The following is a 24,064-nucleotide window of genomic DNA, read 5'->3' as shown; positions in this document are numbered from 1 at the left end:
CTGACTAGTGATTTAAGTTGATTTAATTTAAATCAAATCCACCCTGCTACTTCTCTACCACATATGTATAAAATTTGCATTAGCAGCTCCACAAATCCAGCAATCCCCCCTACTGAGTTCCAGATGCCAATTAAAAACGTTATTTCCTCAGCCATTTAGCAAGGTTGAATAGTTTTACGGATCATTGTTTGGGTATTTTTAATCTGTTTTAAGATGTTGCATATCTGCTTTGTGTTTTTATTGTGCTCCAACTTTGAGTCCTTCTTGAGTAATGCTGCCAACCGCCAAGGGACTAGCTGGAGGTCTCTTGCTATTACAACTGACCTCCAGCCGATAGAGATCAGTTCACCTGGAGAAAATGGCCACTTTGGCCATTGGATTCCATGGCATTGAAGACCCTCCCCTTCCCAAACCCCACCCTCTTTAGGCTCTGCCCCCCAAAATCTCCAGATATTTCCCAGCCCAAAGCTGGCAACCCTATTCATGAGAAAAGCCACCCTGGAATAAATAAGTAAACGCCTTCTCAATTTCCTCCCTCTGTAGATGACTTACGAATGGAACCTGATTTCCTTGAAGAACTGGTGTTTGGAAGTGGAGACACTATCGAGCTCCCTTGTAACATTCCAGGGACTTCTGTGTCCGTCGTCTGGTATAAAGATGGCATTGGGATATCACCTACTAACCGGACTCATATTGGACAAAAATTGTTGAGGATTATCAACGTGTCCTACGATGACACGGGCCTGTACAGTTGTAAGACGAGGCACTCCCTCGAAATGCTCAGGAACTTCACGGTGAGAGTAACTGGTAAGTCCCATGATAATGATGCTTGTTCTGCTTCTTAACTTGTGTCCGTGTTGTTGTAAAGATGACCAGGGGGCTAGAGAAACCGCCCTATGAAGAGCAGTTAAAATGTTTGGGGATGTTTAGCTTGGAAAGAAGGTGGCTAAGGGGAGATATGATAGAGGTCTATAAAATTATTTATGGTGTGGCGAGAGTGGACAGGGAGAAGCTTTTCTCCCTCTCTCATAATACCAGAACGCGGGGTCAACTGCTGAAGCTGGAGGCTGAGAGATTCAAAACAGACAAAAGGAAGTATTTCTTCAGACAACGCATAGTGAAATTGTGGAACTCCCTGCCCCATGGTGGTGGCTGCCAACTTGGGTGGCTTTAAGAGGGGAGTGGGCATGTTCATGGAGGAGAGGGGTATTCATGGCTACTAGTCAAAATGGATGCCAGTCATGATGCATACCTATTCTCTACTGTATCAGAGGAGCAATGCTATTATATTGGGTGCTGTGGAACATAGGCAGGAGAATGCCGCTGCAGTCATCTTGCTTGTGGGCTTCCTAGAGGCACCGAGTTGGCCACTGCATGAACAGACTGCTGGACTTGATGGGCCTTGGTCTGATCCAGCAGGACTTTCCTTATGTTCTTATAGAGACGGGGCTATCCATGGCTACTAGTCAAAATGGATACTAGTCATGATGCATACCTATTCTCTCCTATATCAGAGGAGCATGCCTATCATATTAGGTGCTGAGGAACACAGGCAGGATAATGCTGTGTGAACAGACTGCTGGACTTGATGGGCCTGGGTTTGATCCAGCTGGGTTTTTCTGATGTTCTTTATGAGCATGCCTATTATAATAGGTGCTGAGGAACATAGGGCGGAGAATGCTTCAGTCGTCTTGCTTGGGGGCTTCCTAGAGGCACCTGGTTGGCCACCGTGTGAACAGACTTCTGGACTTGATGGGCCTTGGTCTGATCCAGCAGGGCTTTTCTGATGTTCTTATGAAATGAGGGTTGGGTCTAGGGGTTGGTTGGCGGACAGAGGCAGCTTTGGAGGTCCACGGCCTCTCTGATTTCCCTCGACTAGGGCAGATGTTTTTCTGAAGCAAGCAGCTTCCAGGCTTTCTCATGTCCCGAAAAGTATCTGGGTGTCCTCCAGCAGGGCCAGGCCTTTTCAGCCCTGGCCCCGGTTTAGTGGATGCAACTCTGTGCCTGTGAGATCAGGGCCCTGTGGGACCTCTAAACAGTTCCACAGGGCCTGTAAGACCGAGCTGTTCTGCCAGGCATATGGTTGAGTGTAGCAACAGTTTCCATTTCTTTGGCCTCCCTTCCCTTTCCATTTTGGTTCAGGGTTGCCCTTAGCTGATGTCTCCTCGGATAGCTGCCATTGCTTTTATTGCTGATAGTCCGGCAACGCCGTTTAATCAATGTTTTAATCGATGTTTTAATTGATGGAAGGTAATTTTAATTCCATATTTAATTATACTGTTTATTGTGTGCTGTTGTTGTTGTGAGTCGCTCAGGAAAGGGGGGCGTGCAAATCAAACAAATAAAATAAATATGTCTACCCTTTTCACCCCCAATACGTCTTTCAAGGAAACAGAAAAACAGACCCATCAGTAAATGGACTGCAGCTGGTAAGCAGTATGGCAGGGTGAATTTTGTCCACCTGGCAGGTGACAAAACAACCCCTCAGGTCCTGTTGAATGAGGAATTTACTCAACCCCTTGGCAAAAAGGAGGAGCCATTTTACCACAATCGGGTGATATCAGTGGTATAAGAACAAGCAGAGACAACCAAGTGAACCTCCAAATAATCTGAGGGAGGATTTTATTTTTTAAGTTAAACACACAGCGAGGGGTTTTGTTTTACTTTCTCGTCTGTGGAGTAGGAACAAAGTTGGGTACCCGAAAGGTTGGATGAAACAAGGCCTTGATAAAACAATGAAATATATTGATTATATTCATTGTTTTACTGAGGTCTTGTTTCACCCAACCTTTTGGGTACCCAACTTTGTTTTTAGGTTGGGTCTTTCCCCCTTCTGTTTCGTCCAGTAGGCCAAGATGGATCCGAAGGGATTATCAAAATGGAATTATCAAACAGGGGAAAAAATAAAAGAAAAAAACTTAAGTAGAAATATACATAAAGTAAAGACAAAAAAAATAACAGTGGTGGCGGATCTAGACATAAGTTTCTTTAAACTGTTTCCAAATAGCTAAAAAGAAGTCCATGCACAATTGCCAACTACATGCCTTAAATTTAAATATTGATAGAGTTCTAAGGTCCTCAATCCATCGATTTACCAGAGATGGGCTTTATCTTTCCAGTGTTGTAATAGAAGTCTTTGAGCAGGAGTAAGGGCAAGGAGGGTCCATTTTCATTGACCGTCGGTCAAATAGTTTAAGAGCCAAGCTAAACATGATGTCAGCCAAGCAGCCATTCTGTGCTGATATGAAAGCAGTTGTCGTTCTTCAAATGTTGCTGCAAGGCCCGGATCTTGATTTGGCGCACAGTGTGGTGGACCCAGGAGCTCTTCTCCCTACTCGTGGGTCTTTTGGGCACTTGAAAAGGTGCAGGGGGTACAAGAGGAGACAAATGAGACGACTGAGAGGTGATATGATCACCATCTCCAAATACTTGAAGGGCTGTCATAGAGAGGATGGTGCGGAGTTGTTTTCTGTTGCCCCAGAAGGTTGGACCAGAACCATCGGGTCGAAAGTAAATCAAAAGAGTTTCCGTCTAGACATTAGGAAGAATTTTCTAACAGAGCGGTTCCTCAGTGGAACAGGCTTCCTCGGGAGGTGGTAAGCTCTCCTTCCTTGGTGGTTTTGAAGCAGAGGCTAGATGGCCATCTGACAGCAATGCTGATTCTGTGAAGGGCAGATCCCTAGAGGGAGGGCAGGAAGGGTTGTGTCATTGTTTGGCTCTTGTGGACCCTTCTTACATGTCCAGAGTAATGCCGATTGCCACTTTGGGGTCAGGAAGCAGTCTTCCTCCAGGCCAGATTGGCCTGAGATCCTGGAAGGTTTTTTTATGGCCGTTTTTTGGGCATGGAATAGGAGTCACTGGGGGTGTGTGGGGAGGCATTGTGTAGGGTGTTGGACTAGATGACCCTGGTGGTCCCTTCCAACTCTATGATTCTATTGTTGGAATATCTTAATCCTGATATTCCTATTAATTAGCAGAGTGCTCAAGGCAAATGTGCGCAGCAGAAATTACTCCTTTAAAATGGTCACACGTGTGTGTGTGCTCTCAGGAGCAAAAGAAACTCAGGCTTTTGTTCTAATCACACGAATAACTCATTTACTGGTGAAATGCATCACTGATAGCAAAGGACAAACGAGTCCACTAAGCTAATCTAACTTTCTAGCTTTGTAGATATAAAAAGGTAGCTGCCTCCCCTCCCATTGTTGTGTGTGTGGGGTGGGGTGGGGGGAAAGCCTGTGCACCGGAGCGTACGGCTTCTGGCTTCTAGCCTGGAAGAAGGCAAAGGAGAGAGAGAGAGGGAAATGAAAGTCCCTGAGAATATCAGTCTACAACATCAAAGCACAGGAAGAGAGGGAGGGATACTTATCAGATGACCCTTCTGCCCCCTGTCCTCTCTGCCCATCTAACTCTGTGGTAAGACCCCCTCTAGATCTGATGTTAAGTGACCCTGCAAAGTCCATCTATTCCAACATCTATGATTCCAAGACCTCCTGGGGCTGCACCTGTTGATCTGGATTGGCTCCTTGTGGCATTTTTTTTTTTTTAAATGGCAACTGATTCTAGAATGGTATTGTGTTGAGCTTGGCTCTCATATTGTGTAGTATAAAGCAAAGTGGAGAAACGGATACCAAAAATAATATACTGCTGTGCATTACATGTATTCAGTACCCAGCCCTAGACTGGAATGTTGTGTTCATTTGAGGTTTCTAAAGAAATCTGAATTTCAGGCACTTCATAAGAGAAGAAGAAAATTCAGAGAAGGAACAGCAAAAATACCTGAAGATATGTTCATGTTACAACAGTATATTAAGCCCAGGTAGTTGCATTGGGGAAATAAACAAGATCCTGCTTGTATTTCCATTTGAAGTCCTGCAATCGAACGCGTTTGGCCCTCGGCAAGATGAAAAATACACTATTAAAATTCCCTTCTGCCAAGTAGGGCTGTCAATTTTCTGAGCAAAATTATTTTAGGAGTGGGCTACTTGTAAGAAATAATCTGTGTAGCTTAGCCTAGTTTTGTCGAAGGCTTTCACAGTCAGAGTTCATTGGTTCTCGTAGGTTATCCGGGCTGTGTAACCGTGGTCTTGGTATTTTCTTTCCTGACGTTTTGCCAGCAGCTCTGCCAACCTGAGAAATCAGCAGTGGCTGAACATGGACTGACACAAACAGGACACAGGGTCTTATTCCAAGACACTGAAAGACTGGACAATTCTACCAACTATTTTGTCAGATTGCACAGAGAAGCCATTGAAATTCATAAACATCAGCACAACTTTAACAGAAAAGAAGAGAGTTTAAGAATGAATAAGGCTTGGCTTCCTGTCTTGAAAACCTCCACACTAACAAAGACTGCAGTCAACAATAGCCATGCAGATTAGCTTTGGATTTCACAGGATACAATGGTTCCATATTAACATACCACACCCTCATTAGCACATTATCTTGATACTTACAGGACAATGGTTAGCACATTACCTTTGTTACTTTTTGCAGGACAATGATTTCTGACTATATATTACTCTTCCTACACACTTGACACTGAGAGACACTGTCCTTCAGTGTTACTCCTCTGAAGATGCCTGCCACAGCTGCTGGCGAAACGTCAGGAAAGAAAATACCAAGACCACGGTTACACAGCCCGGATACACCTACGAGAACCAATTAGCCTAGTTTATTTTTTTAAAGGGAAATAAAAATGATTAGAACATGCTAAGTAAACTCAATATAGATTGTTTGAATATTGGTTTCTAAATTATTGTGCGATGTTTCTTTGCACTTGTAGGTGGATGTTCAGTCCCTGTCAGCTGAATTTGAAAGGGTTGTAAGTAAGGTTGCCAGTTCTGGGTTGGGGAAAACCTGGAGAATTAGGGCAGAGCCTGAGGAGAGTGGGGTTTGAGGAGGGGAAGCACTTCCATGGGGTATAATGCCATAGAGTCCACCTTCCAGAGCAGCCATTTTTATCCAGGGGAATTGATCTCTGTCGCCTGGAGATCATTTGTAATAGTGGGAGATCCCCAGCTGCCACCTGGAAGCAATTTCCCTCCGGGCCAGATTGGCCAGGAATCCTGGAGGGTTTGTTTTTTTTGGCCCTTTTCTGGTCATGGAGTAGGGGTCGCTGGGGTGTGTGTGTGGAGGGGGGAGGCAGTTGTGAATTTCCTGCATTGTGCAGGGGATTGGACTAGATGACCCTGGTAGTCCCTTCCAACTTTATGATTCTGTGACTCTAAGATCTCCAACCATCACCTGGAGGTTGGCAACCCTACTAATAACCCCGCCTCTTCAATCAGTTCTCTTTTTCTCATCCACCCTCTTGCAATGTGTCGTAATTCTCCAGGTGCGCAGGCTGTTGCCTTCCCTGTTCATTCTGACCATGATATAATAGCGTGCTCTGGAGCTGAATTAACAATACAAGACCACGATTCTCCCAGGTGTTGCGCCATGCTGTCCCACAAGAGAGAGTAATCCTGCCCTGGAACGTTCTGACAACTGAGCTTTTAATCCAAGCCTTTTTGCTGATCGCATCCTTCACCACCACGGATGGGTCTTCACAAACAAGCAGGCGCAGAGATGACTTCATAGGAATGGCAGGGAGGGCTCCGTCTCCACTGGAGAAACCAGAGGAGGCAGGGAGGCGCCTAGGCACTGATGCGCGGCAAAAGACACCCGAACAGGCTGGAGCCTGCCAGAGCAGTTTGGTCTCCGTCATGCCAAAGCGAAAGTCCAGATGTGGGAATCGGTCCCATGTCCTCTGAGCGGCCTTTTTTTGCTTTCGGGCGAGTCAGAGCAGGAGCTGAGGTTTCTCGGCAGAGGGGCCCAAATACCAAAGCCCCCTGGCGATGGAGCCTATGAGCCCCTGTGTTTACTCAAGCTTGTGAGGTTTTTGTCTTGTAAATAGTTTCTGGATTTGTTGACATTGCTAATATTAAGATTTTTAAAATATATACATTTGTACCAACATGTGCCCTGACCTGGATAGGCCAGGCTAGCCTAAACTCGTTAGATCTCAGAAACTAAGCTGGGTCAGCCCTGGTTAGTACTTGGATGGGAGACCACCAAGGAAGTCAAGGGTCACTGCCCAGAGGCAGGCAATGGCAAACCACCTCTGGTCGCCTCTTGCCTTGAAAATCCTCTTTTTAAAAAGCCTTAATGAGATGTAAGCTGACAGGAAGAAAGTTAAGAACATAAGAACATAAGAAAAGCCCTGCTGGATCAGACCAGGACCCATCAAGTCCAGCAGTCTGTTCACACAGCGGTCAACCAGGTGCCTCTAGGAAACCCACAAGCAAGACGACTGCAGCAGCATTATCCTGCTTATGTTCCACAGCACCTCATATAATAGGCATGCTCCTCTGGTACTGGAGAGAATAGGTATGCATCATGACTAGTAGCCATTTTAACTAGTAGCCATGAAAAGTCCTCTCCTCCATGAACATATCCAGTCCCCTCTTGAAGCCTTCCAAGTTGGCAGCCATCACCACATCCTGAGGCAGGGACTTCCACAATTTAAAGTTGATTGCTTTGAATGTGCTGTTGGAGGAGAGTTTTATGGATACCGTGGACTGCCAGAAAGACCAGTCAGTGGGCTCTAGATCAAATCAAGCCTCAACACTCCCTAGAAGCCAAAATGACCAAAATGAGGGTGTCATCCTTTGGTCACATCATGAGAAGGCAAGACTCACTGGGGAAATTGCTAGGAAGAGTTGAAGGCAGCAGGAAAAGAGGAAGACCCACCATGAGATAGATGGGCTCAATAAAGGAAATCACGGCCCTCAGTTTGCAAGACCTGAGCAAATCTGTTAAGGACAAGACATTTAGAAGACATTAATTCATAGGGTCACCATAAGTTGGAAGCAACTGGATGGCAGTTAACACACATATTTACCAGGCAATGTTATTTACCTCTTTGCCCTGAAAAGTTTCAATGGCTCGTTTCCACACCTTAAGCGACTGTTAAAGGGTCCGGACATTTCTTCTAGTTGTTGGCAGCCCTACCTGTAGGGTTGCCAGATCCCTCTTCACCACAGGCGGGAGGTTTTGGGGGGTAGGGTTTGGGGAGGGGACTTCAATTCCATAGAGTCCAATTGCCAAAGTGGCCGTTTTCTCCAGGTGAACTGATCTCTATCGGCTGGAGATCAGTTGTAATAGCAGGAGATCTCCCGCTAGTACCTGGAGGTTGGCAATCCTATCCACCTGGCATTAGGGAGCAGGAAGACAGTGTAGATGCAGGAGTGTCAAGCTAACGGGAAGACATCTAGCCATAAAGAGGAACCCAGAAGCAGAAATTATTAAAAGTGGGAAAGAGCGCTACAGCACAGGATTATTCCCCCTGAATTGTACCCTGGGCTGGGTTGGCTGAACCCCAAAGCCCTCCAACAAATTCTGGTGCAAAATGTTGAAAGTAGAGATGACGCACGTTTAGATTGTGTGGGGACCCGTCAGGATTCTCTAGCCGCATTAGTGTGCTGAGGACACACCTGAGATTTGTCTTGTTCTCTTTTTCTGGGGTGAGGAAACAACGAATTTGATACCGGACAACAATTGGTCACAGTCTGTACGGCCTTCTGCCCCACCTTTTCAGTATCTGTATTTGTGTTGCTCTTTTAAGCTTTTGATCTTCTCTGATAATTTTGTAAATTGTTCTAGATTCTCTTTCTTCTTTTTAGCTGTTATTGCTAATGAATTGCCTCTCATGTAAGTTTTCCTAGTATCCCAGATCGTTGCACTGGAAATGTCTGAAGTGTTATTTAAAATGAAGATTTCTTTTAAATCTTTACAACATTTCCTCTTGTAAATAATACATTATCATTAAGTCTCCATCTTCTCATTCCTTCCCCCCCCCCCCCCATCCGCTGCCATATTGCCAGGTGATTTCTAATGGATCTTTGTCTTTGGCAATATTTTAGCACTTTTCAAATCGATTAACAATGTTTTGGAAACCCTGTAGTATCTGTATTTGTGAAGCTGCAGCCACACTTGTTCCGTTCAGATGATCACATCTTTATGCCATGAATATATTTGTGGTGAGAACGCGCACTACATCCGCTCCGTACGCATGGTTGCCATTTTGTGTAGGAAACCCAGATTGGGTAGGAAACCCAGTAGGAAACCCAGATTATTATTATTATTATTATTATTTTGTGAAACTTGTTTGTGCGTACCAAAGCTGGAAAATATGTCGTTCACACAAAATGGCAGCTTCAAGTATGAAGGAAGAACATGCATTTCTTATATTTCTAAACTCATTTTTCTTATTCTGTAACATTTCCCATTTTGTATATTTGCACTAGTTAGTTGTGTTAAAATTCTTAGCGCATGTATTCTTATCACATTTCTGAGAACGGACACTTCTCAACATGCAAGGTGGAAGCGCCAAAATCATGGTGACCGAAAAGGGCTTCATTAAACTTCAGTCATGCTTGCATGAATAGCGTATCATCGCAGGAATGAGATCAGAGCTTCCACAACACATAACTTCCTTTTTTCTGTCCTCCCCGCCCCCCTCAGATCCTTTATCATCGGGTGATGATGAAGATGATGATGACGAATCTGAAGATGGAGGTAAATGTCTGGGCTTTGGGGGACCCGTGCTATTGACCAGAAAAGCTCGAAACAACTGGATTTAATACACGGGATTTTCACTTAAAAAAAAATAAACCTGTTGTGAGAGATCCCCCTCTCTGAGTTTGCTTCTCCAAATCAGTTGCTCAGACGTTGATACAGAAACAATAGATTTATTGAAGCCTTCAGGAGATGAGACAGGCACAGGTAGAAAGTTGCAAGTGAGGGGCTATACGGGTTTACAGAATATATTGACTCCAGGGCACTGGGGCACTGGGGTTCACACTTATTGTTATGGGAAGTTACAAGCTTGGCATAATACAAAACATCAGACGGATCCCAGGAAGTCTGGTGCGGCTATCACACTTCCAAGGCCGCACCGGCCTGAGGGAGTACTGGCAGGAAGAACAGCGGGGGGGGGGGAAGATACATGGGCCATCAGGCCTGGCGCCTGAGACCAGAAGGTGTGAACTGCTTTTACGAGTTCACTGATAACACCGCAGGTGATGGAAAGCAGAGACACAAAGACAGAGACCCTCACATTCTGCCCCCCTTAAGGCCCCCCTCCGGGAGGACGAGGCTTATCGGGATAAGCGAGGTGGAATTCTCGGACCAAGCGAGGAGCTGCCATGTGGGGTGCGGCCACCCATTCGTCATGAGCGGAGCCAAGGTTTTTCCAGCGAACAAAGTAAAACAGTTTCCCTTTCTTCCATTTGGAATCTAAAACCTTGGATATTTCCAAATGGGTATCCCCTCCTACTACGGTAGGAATCTCATGAGCGGGAGGGGGGTGGAACTGGGGAGCTGCTACATAAGGTTTGAGGAGGCTTATATGGAAGACTGGATGAACTCCCTTGAGTGTCTTAGGGAGACTCAGTTCCACGGTAACCTCGTTGATTACTCTGGTAATGGGGAAAGGTCCTACATAACGGTCGCTCAGTTTTTTGCAGGGGCGAAGAGAGCGGAGGTTTTTGGTGGACAGATAGACTTGCTCCCCCACCTTGAGTTCCCATCCCGGAGACCGGTGTTTGTCTGCTTGTTCCTTGTACTTGCTTTTTGCCCTTTCCAGATTTTTAAGCAACCATGGCCAGGTGGATTTAACCACCTGAATCCACTCCTGAAGATCAGGGGTAGACTGGAGCTCTGGCGAGACGGGGGCAGAACCGAAAGGGCCAAAATCCGTCCCGTATATAACTTGGAAGGGACTAAAGCCGGTAGAGGAATGAGGCGCATTGTTGTATGCATATTCGGCAAATGGCAGCAGGTCGACCCAGTCGTCCTGGTGGAAATTTACATAGCAACGCAAATAACATTCTACTACCGCATTTACTCGTTCTGTTTGACCATCCGTTTGGGGGTGATAGGCGGAAGAAAGGCCCTGTTCCTCCACTCCCATTAACTTTAGGAAGGCCCGCCAGAATTTGGCAACAAACTGGACCCCCCGGTCGGAGAGGACCTTCCTCGGGATCGAGTGTAGCCTGAGGACGTGCGTGATGAACAGTTTAGCTAAGCCCTGGGCTGAAGGAAGACCTGCACATGGAACGAAATGAACCTGTTTGGAAAAGAGGTCTGTGATAACCCAGAGAACCGTTTTCCCCCGACTTGGAGGTAGGTCGGTGATAAAATCCATGGCGATGACTTCCCAGGGACGGGAGGGGTTCTCAAGCGGCTTGAGAAGCCCCGGGGGTTTTCCCATCCGTTTCTTGGCTGTGGCGCAGGTGGGGCAGCTGCGCACATACAACTCCACATCAGATCTCATACCGGGCCACCAGAATTGCCTTCGAACCAGGTGAAGCGTTTTTACGAAACCAAAATGACCCGCTAGCCTGGCCCCATGTACAAGTCCCAATACTTCTTTGCGAAGGGAAGATGGGACATATAGTTTCCCCCCTTGCACCCACCAAGTGTTGGTTCGTTCCAAGCCAGTGGGGAGGAGATGGTGCTCCTCCTCCTGTAAGGAGGCGTCCCGGAGTCGCTGTTGGAATGCTTCCGGGATACCTTTGAGCGTAGGGGGGGTCTCCGGTTGGCGGGCTTGGGATCGGGTGGTGACGGCCAAGCCAGGGACTTCCCCTCGCTGTTCGGGAGTGAACAGGGAGTCGACGGGGCGATCGAAATCGTTGCGATACTGGGGAAGTCGTGACAAAGCATCAGCTAGGGCATTTTCTTTGCCAGGGACATGTTTGAGGGTGAACCGGAATTTAGCAAAAAATTGGGCCCACCGAATTTGTTTGGCATTGAGTTTTCTAGCTCCCTTGAGAGCCTCAAGATTCTTGTGATCTGTGCGCACTTCGAACGGCAGCTCGGCCCCCTCCAAGAAGTGTCTCCATATGGTAAGGGCATGTTTGACCGCTGCTGCCTCCTTCTCCCAAATGGCCCAGTTGATTTCGGACTGGGAAAACTTCTTGGAGAAGTAGGCGCATGGCTTCAACCGTCCCCCCTCATCCCTCTGCAACAGGGCCCCGCCCATGGCTACATCCGAGGCATCCACCTGCACCACGAAAGGCTTGGTGCAATCCGGGTGAGCCAAAACGGGTTCGGATGAAAAAAGTAGCTTTAAACGTTCAAAAGCTTGCTGGCACTGGGGGGACCATTGCAGACGGGCTGAGGGGAGTGCGGCGCTAGCCCCCCTGTCCTTGGTACGCAACAGGGCAGTGAGGGGAAGCGCAACTTGGGCAAAGTTGGGAATGAAATTCCGGTAAAAGTTGGCAAACCCCAAAAACTGTTGAAGTTGGCGGCGGGTAGTGGGGGTTTCCCAGTCCCGCACCGCCTGGACCTTGGCGGGGTCCATTTCCAACCCTTGGTGGGAAATCACATACCCCAGAAATGTAATAGAAGGTTGGTGGAATTCACACTTGGACACCTTAGCATACAGTTTGTGCTCCCGCAGCCGCTGGAGCACTTCTCGCACTAGGCGCACATGTTCCTCCATGGTCTCAGAGTAAATAAGAATGTCATCGAGAAATACCACCACCCCCCGAAACAGTAAATCATGCAAAACTTCATTAATTAATTGCATAAAGACACTCGGAGCCCCCGAAAGTCCGAACGGCATGACCAGGTACTCAAACATCCCAAAACAACTGGAAAAGGCCGTTTTGGGTTCGTCTCCTTCTTTGATGCGAATGCGGTGGTAGGCTTCTACCAAGTCCAGTTTGGTGAAGATTCGGCCCTCCTTTAATTGTGCTAGAAGGTCAGGAATAAGAGGGAGGGGGTAAGCATTAGACTGGGTGACTGCGTTCAGTCTGCGAAAGTCAATACACAGTCTTAAGTCTCCCGTCTTTTTCTTTACAAAGAAAGCTGGGGCTGAATAAGGAGCCTTGGAGGGGCGTATGAAACCCCTCGCCAGATTGACATCCAGATAGTCTCGCAATACAGTCTTTTCACTAGGGCTCATGGGGTAAACCTTTCCCTTAGACAGTTTGCCGTCCCCTACAATCTCGATGGCACAGTCCGTATCTCTGTGGGGAGGCAGTTCGTCGCACTCTCTAACATCGAAAACATCAGTAAATTGCGAGTACTCAGAGGGTAATTGAGGAGAGACTGGGGCGGGGGACCCTACCAATGCGGCGGCTGGAGTTCTGAGTACCCGTTCCTTGTCATGCAACCCACAGGGGTTTTCGGGGAAGGAGAGCACCCGTTTAACCCAATCAATGGAGGGATTGTGTCCCCTTAACCAGTTCATCCCTAACACCACAGGGGTTACAATAGGGGCGATGGTGAAATACAACCGTTCCCAATGTTCCCCCACTGACATAATCACGGCTGCAGTTCTGTGGGTCACAGGGCCCCGTTTAAAGTCACTCCCGTCCATTTGGGAAAAACGGAGGGGTCCCGGAAGCCGCTTGCGCCGGACACCCAACTTCTTGGCAGTTTCCTCATTTATCATGGTGCGGGCACACCCCGAGTCGACCAACGCGGGGACCTCTAACGGGGGGCCCCCTTTGGGTAGGGACAGATGAACACGCACAAATACATTGTCCTCTTGGGCGCTTACCATCGGTGGAGCTCCTTGCACAACGATAGGGACGGTCTGCTGCGGAGCCCCCTCTACAGCAGACCGACGGCGTTTTTTGCCGGCTGTTCCCACTCTTCCTCTTCGCTGGAAGAGGGGGACGGGGTGGTGGCTTCCGGGGAGCCGTCCGAATCAAAGACGGTATTTGTAATCCGGGACCCCGATGGGACCGTAGAGTCGGATGCCCCATCCTGGGGGCGCGCGTGGAGAGCGGAGGGTGCGCCGGAGCGCCGGCTCAGTGGTCCACTTCTGCGGCGAGGCTGGCTGTCGGCGGCCGGTTTCGTCGGCTCGGCCTGGGTTTGGCGGGGGGGGGTCGGACGGCCTGAGCGAGAGGGGCATTGCGATGCAAAGTGACCTTTTCCCCCGCAGATCAGGCAGACGCCGGCCTCGAACCGCTTGCGGCGTTCCGCGGCCGAGAGACCCCCGCCACCCCCTTGCCGGAGTTCCCGGCCACGATCACCTCGGGGCCTGGGGTCTCGCCCAAGCCGTTGCTTGGACAAGTTCAGGAGTTGTTTGCGATTCTCGATGTCAGCAGCATGGCGAACCCAACCTTCCACATCCGGGGGGTTCCCTTGCATGAAGGCCCAATGTTGGAGGTCTGGGTTGAGACCCTCCCTGAAACATTGTACCAAGGTAGCTTCACTCCAGTCCAGAATTCGGCTAGCCAGTGACTGGAACTCACTTGCATACTGCGCCACCGACTTAGTCCCTTGGCGCAGTTGCATCAGGGAGGCTTTAGCCCGCTCACCCAGAGTCGGGTCCTCAAAACGGTTTCGGAGTGCTACCATGAACTCGTCCAGGGTTCGCAGCACCGGCGAGCGGAGTTCATACTGCAACACCATCCAGGCAGCCGCCTCCCCTTGCAGTAAGGAAGCCACGTACTGCACCCGGGACTCCTCAGACACGAAGGTTCGACCTTGTTCCCGCATAAAAATGTCTACTTGGACCATAAAAAAGGTCAACTGGTCTCCCGACCCGTCATACGTGACTTTCAGGTCCCGACGGGCCGGGGGGGCAGGGGTTGCGGGCGGAACTACCGGCGCCCCGTCTGGGGGAGCACCGGCTGGAGGTTGCAACTTCAGCGCATCTAGGGCCGTGGCCATCTCACCCATTACGCGTTGCATGGTCTCCATCTGCTCCTGCATAGCCCGGCGGTCTTCCTGCCACTGCTTTCGTTCTTCCTCCATGAGGGCCTCTTTGCGGGCCGGGTCCCCTTCGAGTCCCGTGCTGGGGAAGGCCAACCGGCGATCCTTCGCCGCAGTCCGCGAGAGCGACCAGCCCTTGGGAGAGTCCAGCCAATAAGTAAGCCCCCGGGGACGTTCGTCCCGATCTTGGTCGGGGGCACGACCCTTCGGTTTCTTTGGCTTGGCTCCCTCCTCCTTCGGGTCCGGCTTCTCCGGCTCGTCCGGTTCCTTGGGGGCATCGGGGTTAGGGGTGGTGTCCTCGTCGGCTGACATTCTGTCCAAAGCGGTACAGCTGCAGTCCGAGAGGCAAGGACTTGCAACTTAATGTGAGAGATCCCCCTCTCTGAGTTTGCTTCTCCAAATCAGTTGCTCAGACGTTGATACAGAAACAATAGATTTATTGAAGCCTTCAGGAGATGAGACAGGCACAGGTAGAAAGTTGCAAGTGAGGGGCTATACGGGTTTACAGAATATATTGACTCCAGGGCACTGGGGCACTGGGGTTCACACTTATTGTTATGGGAAGTTACAAGCTTGGCATAATACAAAACATCAGACGGATCCCAGGAAGTCTGGTGCGGCTATCACACTTCCAAGGCCGCACCGGCCTGAGGGAGTACTGGCAGGAAGAACAGCGGGGGGGGGGGAAGATACATGGGCCATCAGGCCTGGCGCCTGAGACCAGAAGGTGTGAACTGCTTTTACGAGTTCACTGATAACACCGCAGGTGATGGAAAGCAGAGACACAAAGACAGAGACCCTCACACCTGTAGATTTTTAAGTGTGGAGGAAGCTTTTAGAACACCTTGGTCTGAACTGATCACTGTTTGTTTTTGTTTTTTGTTTTGGCAGTGGGGCTAACATTTGGTTGTTAGAATTGAAAAGGTAGTATTGAAAAGATAGTATTGAAAAACATATCTTTATTTACCTTTAGCTGTAAAGGTAGTATTTACCTTTAGCTGTAAAGGTAGTATTGAAAAACATATTTAATATGTTGGGGGGTGGGTCTCTTAGGCCATTTATGCATGGCTGTTTCCTCACCGTCATCCCTCCGACTACTTTGGGACTTCGCTTGACCCTCAGAGGTTGCCTCGCTCTCCCCCTGCTTTTCCGCACATTTCTGCGATGCGGGCGAAACACAAATCCAGAAAACACGGGCAAAATGTGTGGAAGCGTGTGGGGAAAGCGAGGCGACCTCTGGCGGTTCCATTTTCTGATGCTGGCACAAAAAGATTCCAAAATAAATCACTCCTCTAAAATATATTGCGGGTACATTTCTTTTTTTTTTAAGATAATTTTTTTATTTTTCAAACATTAAACAACACAAACATTAACACCACACAAACACCCTACAATACAGACTATTGCATCTTAATCTTGCTTTATCTTCTATCAAATCTTACTCATAATATAAATAAAAGAAAAAGAGAATAAAGAAAGCAATTATGCTTCTCCCATGCTGTTACTACAATGATTATATAGTTATATCATCTTCATAAGTTAGTTTGACCTTACTTCTTTTTTTCCTATCCACTGTTTATTATGTATTTCTTATATTTCTAAACTCACTTTTCTTATTCTGTAACATTTCTCATTTTGTATATTTGCACTAGTTAGTTGTGTTAAAATTCTTAGCGCATGTATTCTTATCACATTTCTGAGAACGAAACCTCTCCCTGTCTCTTGAGTTGGGAAGAATACGTATTACGCTTCCATCAAAGAACAGGCACAAACTTTTAATAGAAAATCTCGATTAAATCCATGTACCTGACGAGTGATTTAAATCATCCTTTAGTTGGGGTTGAAAGGTTTTATGAACCTGTAGAGCAGAGTAGAGATAAAGGAAGAATGTCAACACAAACGCCCAGTTGGCTTCTCCTCCGTTGTGGGCCAGGGTTCCTTGGAACACTTCAGACCGAGTAGCGAGCAAGCAGTAGGCACGCAGATTTGGCAGGCCTGCCGCCCACGTGCCGATTGCTGCCGAACGAGATTGGCAGGATCGGTTTATGCGCAGTGCATTGGTGGTAGGACTGAACCCAAGTCCCACACTTTGCCTTGCCCAGTAGGAAGGGCATTTCTCTGAAGTACTTGCTGTGTTATACTAGAGAAGCTGTTACGAAATGCCCCTGGGAGTGGAGAGAATATCCCCTTCTTGTGCGGCTGGTTGCTCGACCATCTGGTTTCTCTCTCTGCCTCTCTCTGGCTGCTTCCTTTGACGACTTTGGGGCTTTCTATTGATTATGGGTGCCGTTTCCGACTGTCAGAGGTTGCATCGCTCTCCCCCTGCATTTCCCCGCATTTTGTCCACGTTTTCAAATTTGAGATAAAACAGGTCCCTGAAAATGACGGGCAAAATGTGCGGAAACGCAGGGGGAGAGGGAGGCGACCTATGGTGGTCGGAAATGGCATGTGTAATCCACACAAAGACCCGAAGTTGTCGGAGGGGTGACCGCGAGAGAAACAGCCAAGCATAAAAGTCCTCTGTCTCTCTTCTCTCTCTCGCTTCTGTTCTGACACATTTTTGCCTGCTGTGGTTCTTGGCTGCTAAGCACAGCCTGGTTATTGAAGCTAGAGATGGGGTCTGTACATTTTGAGAGTCTGAGGATCTTCCTATTGAAGCCAATCATGCAGAACCCTTCTGCATACCAGGCCCTGAGAATACTTTGGAAGCAGTTACGTTTTTCCTGAGCGCGAAGCAGACCTCTCAGAATCAGTTTAAAATGCAGCCACCTTATATTTATACATGCGGAACGATTTGGGTGCTGACTTTTGGTGACGCCGTAGGGTTTTCAAGGCAAGAGACATTCAGAGGTGGTTTGCCATTGCATGCCTCTGCGTCACACCCCCGGTATTCCTTGGGGGTCTCCCATCCAAATACTAGCCAGGGTCAGGGCTGAGAGTGTGTGACTGGCCTAAGGTCACCCAGCAAGCTTCCATGGCAGAGTGGGGTTTCAAACCTGGGTTTCCCAGATCCTAGTCCGACACCTTAACCACTACTCCACGCTGGTGATTTAGCAGCAGTTATATCCAGCGGATCACGGGTCCCCGACGTGGTGTCCACGGGTATTGTGTTCGTCAAGCGTGGGGTCCGTGGCTGTCGTGCCCAGCAAAACTTTTCTTAGCACCAGGCCAGTGCTTTTAGAAAGTGGGAGGGGCCAGATCGAGCTTTTGCCCAGCAAGGCTTCTGATTGGCCGTGGGAGATGTGATTGGCTGTGCAGATGTTTTAAAGCGTTGACTTCGGCAACAACTGCCACCACAGCACAAGGATCTTCACTGTGTGGTTGAAGGTAAGCTGAGGCAGCCACCACCTGCGGCAGCCATTCGAAGGCTTCGCCCACCACGCCGTGCCACAATTCCAAAGGTACCCACATCTCAAAAAGGATGGGGACTCCTGCAATAGGAAGTTGACGTGGTGCATTTCTTCAGCGGCTCTCTTTCTTCTGTGTCTGCAGCTGCCCCTTACTGGACTCGTCGGGAGAGGATGGAACGGAAACTTCTGGCGGTTCCCGCTGCCAACACGGTTCGCTTTCGGTGCCCGGCGGCCGGCAATCCTCCCCCTTCCATACATTGGCTGAAAAACGGCAGAGAATTTAAAGGAGAGCACCGGATTGGGGGAATCAAAGTAAGGCTGTTCTTGGTACCGGACTGTTCTTTAATCCTGCTTTATTGACCTCTAGAACTGACACCTTTTTGGGGAAGGCTATTTATTGAGTTTTAATCTGTTACCAAAATGTAACATTTATCAATTATTGTTATATGGACTTTTATATTTTCTTGTAATGGCCTTTGGCCAAATGCAATAGACTTGAACCTGAAACTAAACCTCTGCCATCTCCAGTTAAGGAGGATTCCAGGTACAAACTCTGGGAATGTCCCCTCTGTGAGGCTCAAACTGGGTTGAGGCACCTGGTTGGCCACTGTGTGAACAGACTGCTGGACTTGATGGGCCTTGGTAGGATCCAGCAGGGCCTTTCCTTACGTTCTTATGTAACTTGGAGTCTATGTCGGCAGTGACAGGGTCAGATAGTGCCCGGGTACCATCTTGTCCAGTTGCATGTGTCAGTTTTCAGTTTGTGCAGTCCCAAGGATGTGGACATCCCTTGGAGGTTTGACCACTGATAATAAGGGCAACCAGGAAAGGTATATTTTGAGTATTATCGATAAATTCTTACTTTCGGTTTCTGACCTTTTCTTGCAAACTTCTGCTGACGCTCTGGGAAATTTCTTCCATATTTTCAAATTCCAGCATGCTTCAAAAACATGCCACGTTTTATGATTGTACAACCTAAAAGTTGTGTTGTATTTATATAACCTAGCTAAAATAAAGTTTGCTGTCGAGCGTAACTGGCATTCTAATGTCACTGTCTCTGACATAATTATGGTATTCTGTGAACATGTGCAGAATTAATTCCATATAGAGTTAGTACACATCATGCAAACTGAGCCACTGCAGAGGTTTGTGTAATGAAAAGCCTGTGTAATGCAAACAGGCTGACAGAATTCTTTCAAGGTCAGCTCTTTCAAGAGCTAACTAACTATGTCACTCTGATCTTGTCCTTGAAGGGGGAAGAGCAGAGCATCTTCCATCTACCAGTCAGATGTAACTAAAATCACCTTTCTGACTCAGCTGCCAGCTGTCAGAATCTCAAAGGCAGAACACTTTTGCCCTTCTTAATGTACTAAGAGTGCATTAGTTGCTTAAACTGTGCTTTTTATAGCTTAAAGGCATTAAAGGTTCCTGCAGTCCTATCAAGTAATATGCTTTCTTGCCTTCTGTAATCTGCTCAAGGCTGTGTATTACTAACAGATGTTCACAAAGTGACAATGTAAACAATAATTGTGTTTTATTATATAGTTAAACATTGTGCTACAGAATTCTAAATGGTCCATTTAATGCGTATTGTCCTAACGAAGAGGATGGTATAAAAATTAAGTACATAATGTGATCATGAAACTCAGAAATAAGTGTTTATACTTTAAGCAAAGTGGGCTGAAAGGAAAGGAAGCCCATATATGGTCATGGAGACATGAGCAGCTGCTACTAAAACATTACTGCACTGCTCATCATATCTGACAGAGGGAATAAAAGGTATTCCTCTTGATGGATAAGAAAGAGGGGATAAAAGATTTCTCTTTACTCTTAATGAGTCTAGAAACAGTATAAATACAGCCACAGTACAGCCAGAGATTTAGAACCTTCCAAAAGGCTCTCAGAAAAGGCTGAATGGTATGTATGGTTTAAATACTTTGTTCTGGACTTTGTGAATTAGATACTTTGAACTGAATCAGAATAATTTGACTGTTATATTTTAGAAGTTGGATTTTGAAACTGAATAGTATGTAAGAACTTGCTTGCTTTTACTGCATACATTGCTTTTACTGCATACATTGTACATACATACATTGTATTTTTACAAGAGTTTTTATAGAAGTGTTAAAGACTTGATAATCTGCATTTATACATATTTTACTAGAAGTATATCAAGTAAGTAAAGTTGTTGAGTCCTGCTTAATCAATGACTGGCGGAATAAGATACCTTCACTTCTCAGTAAGTGAAACGTTCTAAGAGCCTGTCATCTGAACAGCACGACCCGCTTCACTAACTTGTGGCGGTTTTCTTCGAGAATGTGTCTGCTGTCCCCCCCCCCACAAATGCAGCATGACTCCCGCAAAATATTACTTATGATGAGCACGCTTGCTATGACTGACATACTTGTAATGTCTGTCCATTCCTCAAGTGGTGAAGAAGTTTGTTTGTGCTTCTTGTTCCTACCCCATGTGAGTGAATTTTAACTTGGCATAAGTGGAGCCATCTTTATTTGTATCTTGTAAGCTAGCAGGTTATAGATTTTTGCTTTTTATTCTCCTCTTCTAAGCACTTTCTGTTTGAAAAAATCACTCCATAGGTACCAATAACCCATTTGTTTTGGGTTGTAAACTTAAACTTTAGCTTGCAGCTTACTTATTCATTCACTTTTGCAGTTTTTCTTAAATATTTTTTTTTCTTGATGGGGGAAAAGATCAATGGGGAGGGAAGGATATAAAGCTAATGTGGTGCAGTGGTTAAGAGCGGTGGTTTGGGGCGGTGGACTCTGATCTGGAGAACCGGGTTTGATTCCCCACTCCTCCACTTGAGCGGCAGAGGCTAATCTGGTGAACTGGATTTGTTTCCCCACTCCTACACACGAAGCCAGCTGGGTGACCTTGGGCTAGTCACACTCTGTCAGCCTCACCTACCTCACAGGGTGTCTGTTGTAAGGAGGGGAAGGGAAGGTGATTGTAAGCTGGTTTGATTCTCCTTACAAGGTAGAGAAAGTCGGTATGTAAAAACCAACTCTCCTTCTTCTTTGGAGCACCGTAACTGAGTTTTGAAATTGTAAGAGATCCTGAGGTGTGAAATGTCCTAAAGGTTAAGCATCTCTCTCCAATCCAGTCACAGTTGAACATATGAAGCTGCCTTTTACAGAATCATACCCTTGGTCCATCAGGGTCAGTATTGTCTACTGAAACTGGCAGCAGCTCTCCAGGGTCTCGGGCAGAGCTCTTTCTCATAACCTACTTACAGCCTGGTCCTTTTTAAACTGGAGATGCTGGGGATTTACTTTCAGCATGCCAGGCAGAGGTTCCTCCACTGATGTTCTACCTCAGCCCTTCCCCAGTTGACACCTACAAATGCCACCTCCACGCTTCTGTCATCTTGCAAAGTTGAGAGTTGCACTTCCAGGAAACACAGGCCTTTCTCAGCGATGAGCAAAAGTCCGAAGGAGCCGAGGAGGTATCTTGTGTTCGATGTTTGGACATCCAGTGTGGGCGCAGTCTCAAACCTGTCATTTTTAGAAGAATGAAGTTCATTCAGACATTCTTGCAGGTCATGAGACACGAAGGGAGGAATAGTCTCCTCAGGGAGGGGTTTTCTGGCCAGGTGCCATCTGAGGTACAAATGCGTTTTACTTCATGGCTTGCCGCAACGATTCATACACTGTGGACTTTGTGCTATGGCAGCCATGCACACAGGAAAATCAAGCTGTGGTTGTGGATACAGCCATATATATGTCACGCGCCATGACATTTTGTTGCTTTTAAACCATCATATCTAATTCTGGACATGGCCCAAAGTGCAGGTCAAAAACAGGCAGAGCAAGAAGAAGAGTTGGTTTTTCTATGCCGACTTTCTCTACCACTTAAGGGAGAATCAAACCGGCTTACAATCACCTCCCCTTCCCCTCCCCACAACAGACACCTTGTGAGGTAGGTGGGGCTGAGAGAGTGTGACAAGCCCAAGGTCACCCAGCTGACTTTGTGTGGAGGAGTGGGGAAACCAACCCAGTTCACCAGATTAGCCTCCGCCGCACGTTTGGGTTCTCGTTTATTTTTTTAAAGCCGTTCCCTGCAGCTGCCGTGTGGTTGCAGAGAACCTGCACCTAACGCATTAAAACCTAAACGAGTAGTTTGGCCCTAACAGTGCAATCCAAAGAACACCTTCCTGGGATAAGCGCCATTGAATGGACCTGAGTAAGATTCTGGGTAAACTTCCCAAGGATTACTCTCTTGAGTGTCACACACGCAGCTAGGGTTGCCACCTGCCAGGTAGTAGCAGGAGATCTCCTGCTAATTCAACTGATCTCCAGCCGATAGAGATCAGATCACCTGGAGAAAAACGGCCGCTTTGGCCATTGGACTCTATGGCATTGAAGTCCCTCCCCTCCCCAAACCCCGCCCTCCTCAGGCTCCGCCCCAAAAATCTCCCGCCGGTTGAGAAGGGGGACCTGGCAACCCTATGCGCTGTGCCGATTCGCGGTCCTTTAAAAAGGCCTCATGTTAAGTGGAGCCCCTGCTGGAAACGTTGAAGAGTTCCTATGAATGATGCATCGCCTCCCTGACTTCGTCTGTTCGGCTCGGCCTCCTGTGGGTTGGGCCTCCCACCCTGGGTCAGAGTTCCAAAGGCGCTCAAAAAGATTGGGGCCGCCTGTCAAGAAATGGAGGAAGAAGGAGGCGGGCAAAGTCAAGGAGGGGCCGTGGCTCAGTGGTAGAGCATCTGCTTGGCATGCCGACGGTCCCAGGCTCAATTCCCGGCATCTCCAGTTAAAGCAGGGGTGGGGAACCTTTTTTCCACCAAGGGCCATTTGGATATTTATAACATCATTCGCGGACCATACAAAATTTATCAACTTAAAAATTAGCCGACCAAGCCCCAAACAGGCAGCTGCCCCAAATGACCCCCCCGGGGTGCAGGCAAGCAGGCAGGCACCCAACTGGTGGTGCACTCGCCCACCTGGTGGCACAGGATGGTCTGTTGCACCAGCCGGGCTTAGCCGTCCAGCCGCACGCCAGAGTTGCTCTTGCTCCGCATGGTCTGGGCCAGATTCTACAGCTGGCCCCTGCTGCCTCCGCCTGCAGGGATGAAATGAGGACACACTGGCTAAGAACTCAACCCCCCCCCCCCGTGTGCGTGCACACATTCTGGCCCTGCCCCTTTAACCCCTCCATTGTCTCCATTTCCACCCCAGCCCCCTTGTAGTACAGAGGGAATACGTTTCTCCACAGCCTGGGTGGGAAAGGGTTAACACAGTTGCTTGGGCGGTCCTAGCAGCTCCATAGCTAATGACTCTTCTGCAAGGGGGAAAATGGTTCCTTTTCTCAGCAAAACAAACTCACATCCGCCTTGAATAGAGGCTATTCCTGTCCGCGGGAGGGGGCGGATCGCCAGCCTTAGATCCTTCTGAGCTAGAGATCTGCCAGGACCCGCAAAGGGCCAGACCAAGTGACTTTGCGGGCCTTAAATGGCCCCCGGGCCTGACGTTCCCCACCCCTAAGTTAAAGGGACTAGGCAAATAGGTGATGTGAAAGACCTCTGCCTGAGACCCCAGAGAGCCGCTGCCAGTCTGATTAGACAATACTGACTTTGATGGACCGAGGGTCTGGTTCAGTAGAAGGCAGCTTCATGTGTTCATGTGCTTGGTAACCTGTCCAGTGGAGACTTGGGATACCCAATGGCAGGCTTAATGCAGCATATGAGGAAATAGTTTGCAAATTCTTCATCCTCTTCCATGTGTATTTAGCCTTGTAAGAAAAGGCGGCCATTAAGAGGATGCATTCAGGTTGAGTAACTCTTATCTGGACATTCGATATCTGGGCTGACCCGAAAACCAACTTTTTGAGCTGATATGCAGGCAGTACTCACAGGCCCTCAGCAGCACACCGATTTGCTTTCTGACGGTTCAATGTACACAACATTTAAAAATATTGTTTAAAATTACATTCAGGCTATGTGTATAAAGTGTATATAAAACACATATAGAACGTAAATG

General features: G+C 47.7%; 1 protein-coding gene across 1 annotated transcript in view; it reads left to right on the top strand.

The window, feature by feature from the left end:
• Window positions 1-652: 652 nt before the first annotated feature.
• FGFR3 (fibroblast growth factor receptor 3) overlaps window positions 653-24,064 on the top strand; it is a 51,601-nt gene continuing 28,189 nt past the window's right edge. Inside the window, exons 1-3 of the mRNA XM_056849454.1 lie at window positions 653-807; window positions 9,505-9,558; window positions 18,208-18,377. Coding sequence (XP_056705432.1) covers window positions 777-807; window positions 9,505-9,558; window positions 18,208-18,377 — 255 coding nt within the window. The 5' untranslated portion in view covers window positions 653-776. The remainder of the gene's footprint in view (window positions 808-9,504; window positions 9,559-18,207; window positions 18,378-24,064) is intronic.

Source organism: Euleptes europaea, chromosome 5 (genome assembly GCF_029931775.1).
Source record: "Euleptes europaea isolate rEulEur1 chromosome 5, rEulEur1.hap1, whole genome shotgun sequence".
NCBI lineage: Eukaryota > Metazoa > Chordata > Lepidosauria > Squamata > Sphaerodactylidae > Euleptes > Euleptes europaea.
Note: the sequence above shows the minus strand (reverse complement) of the source record. Positions and strands in the feature narration are given on the sequence as shown.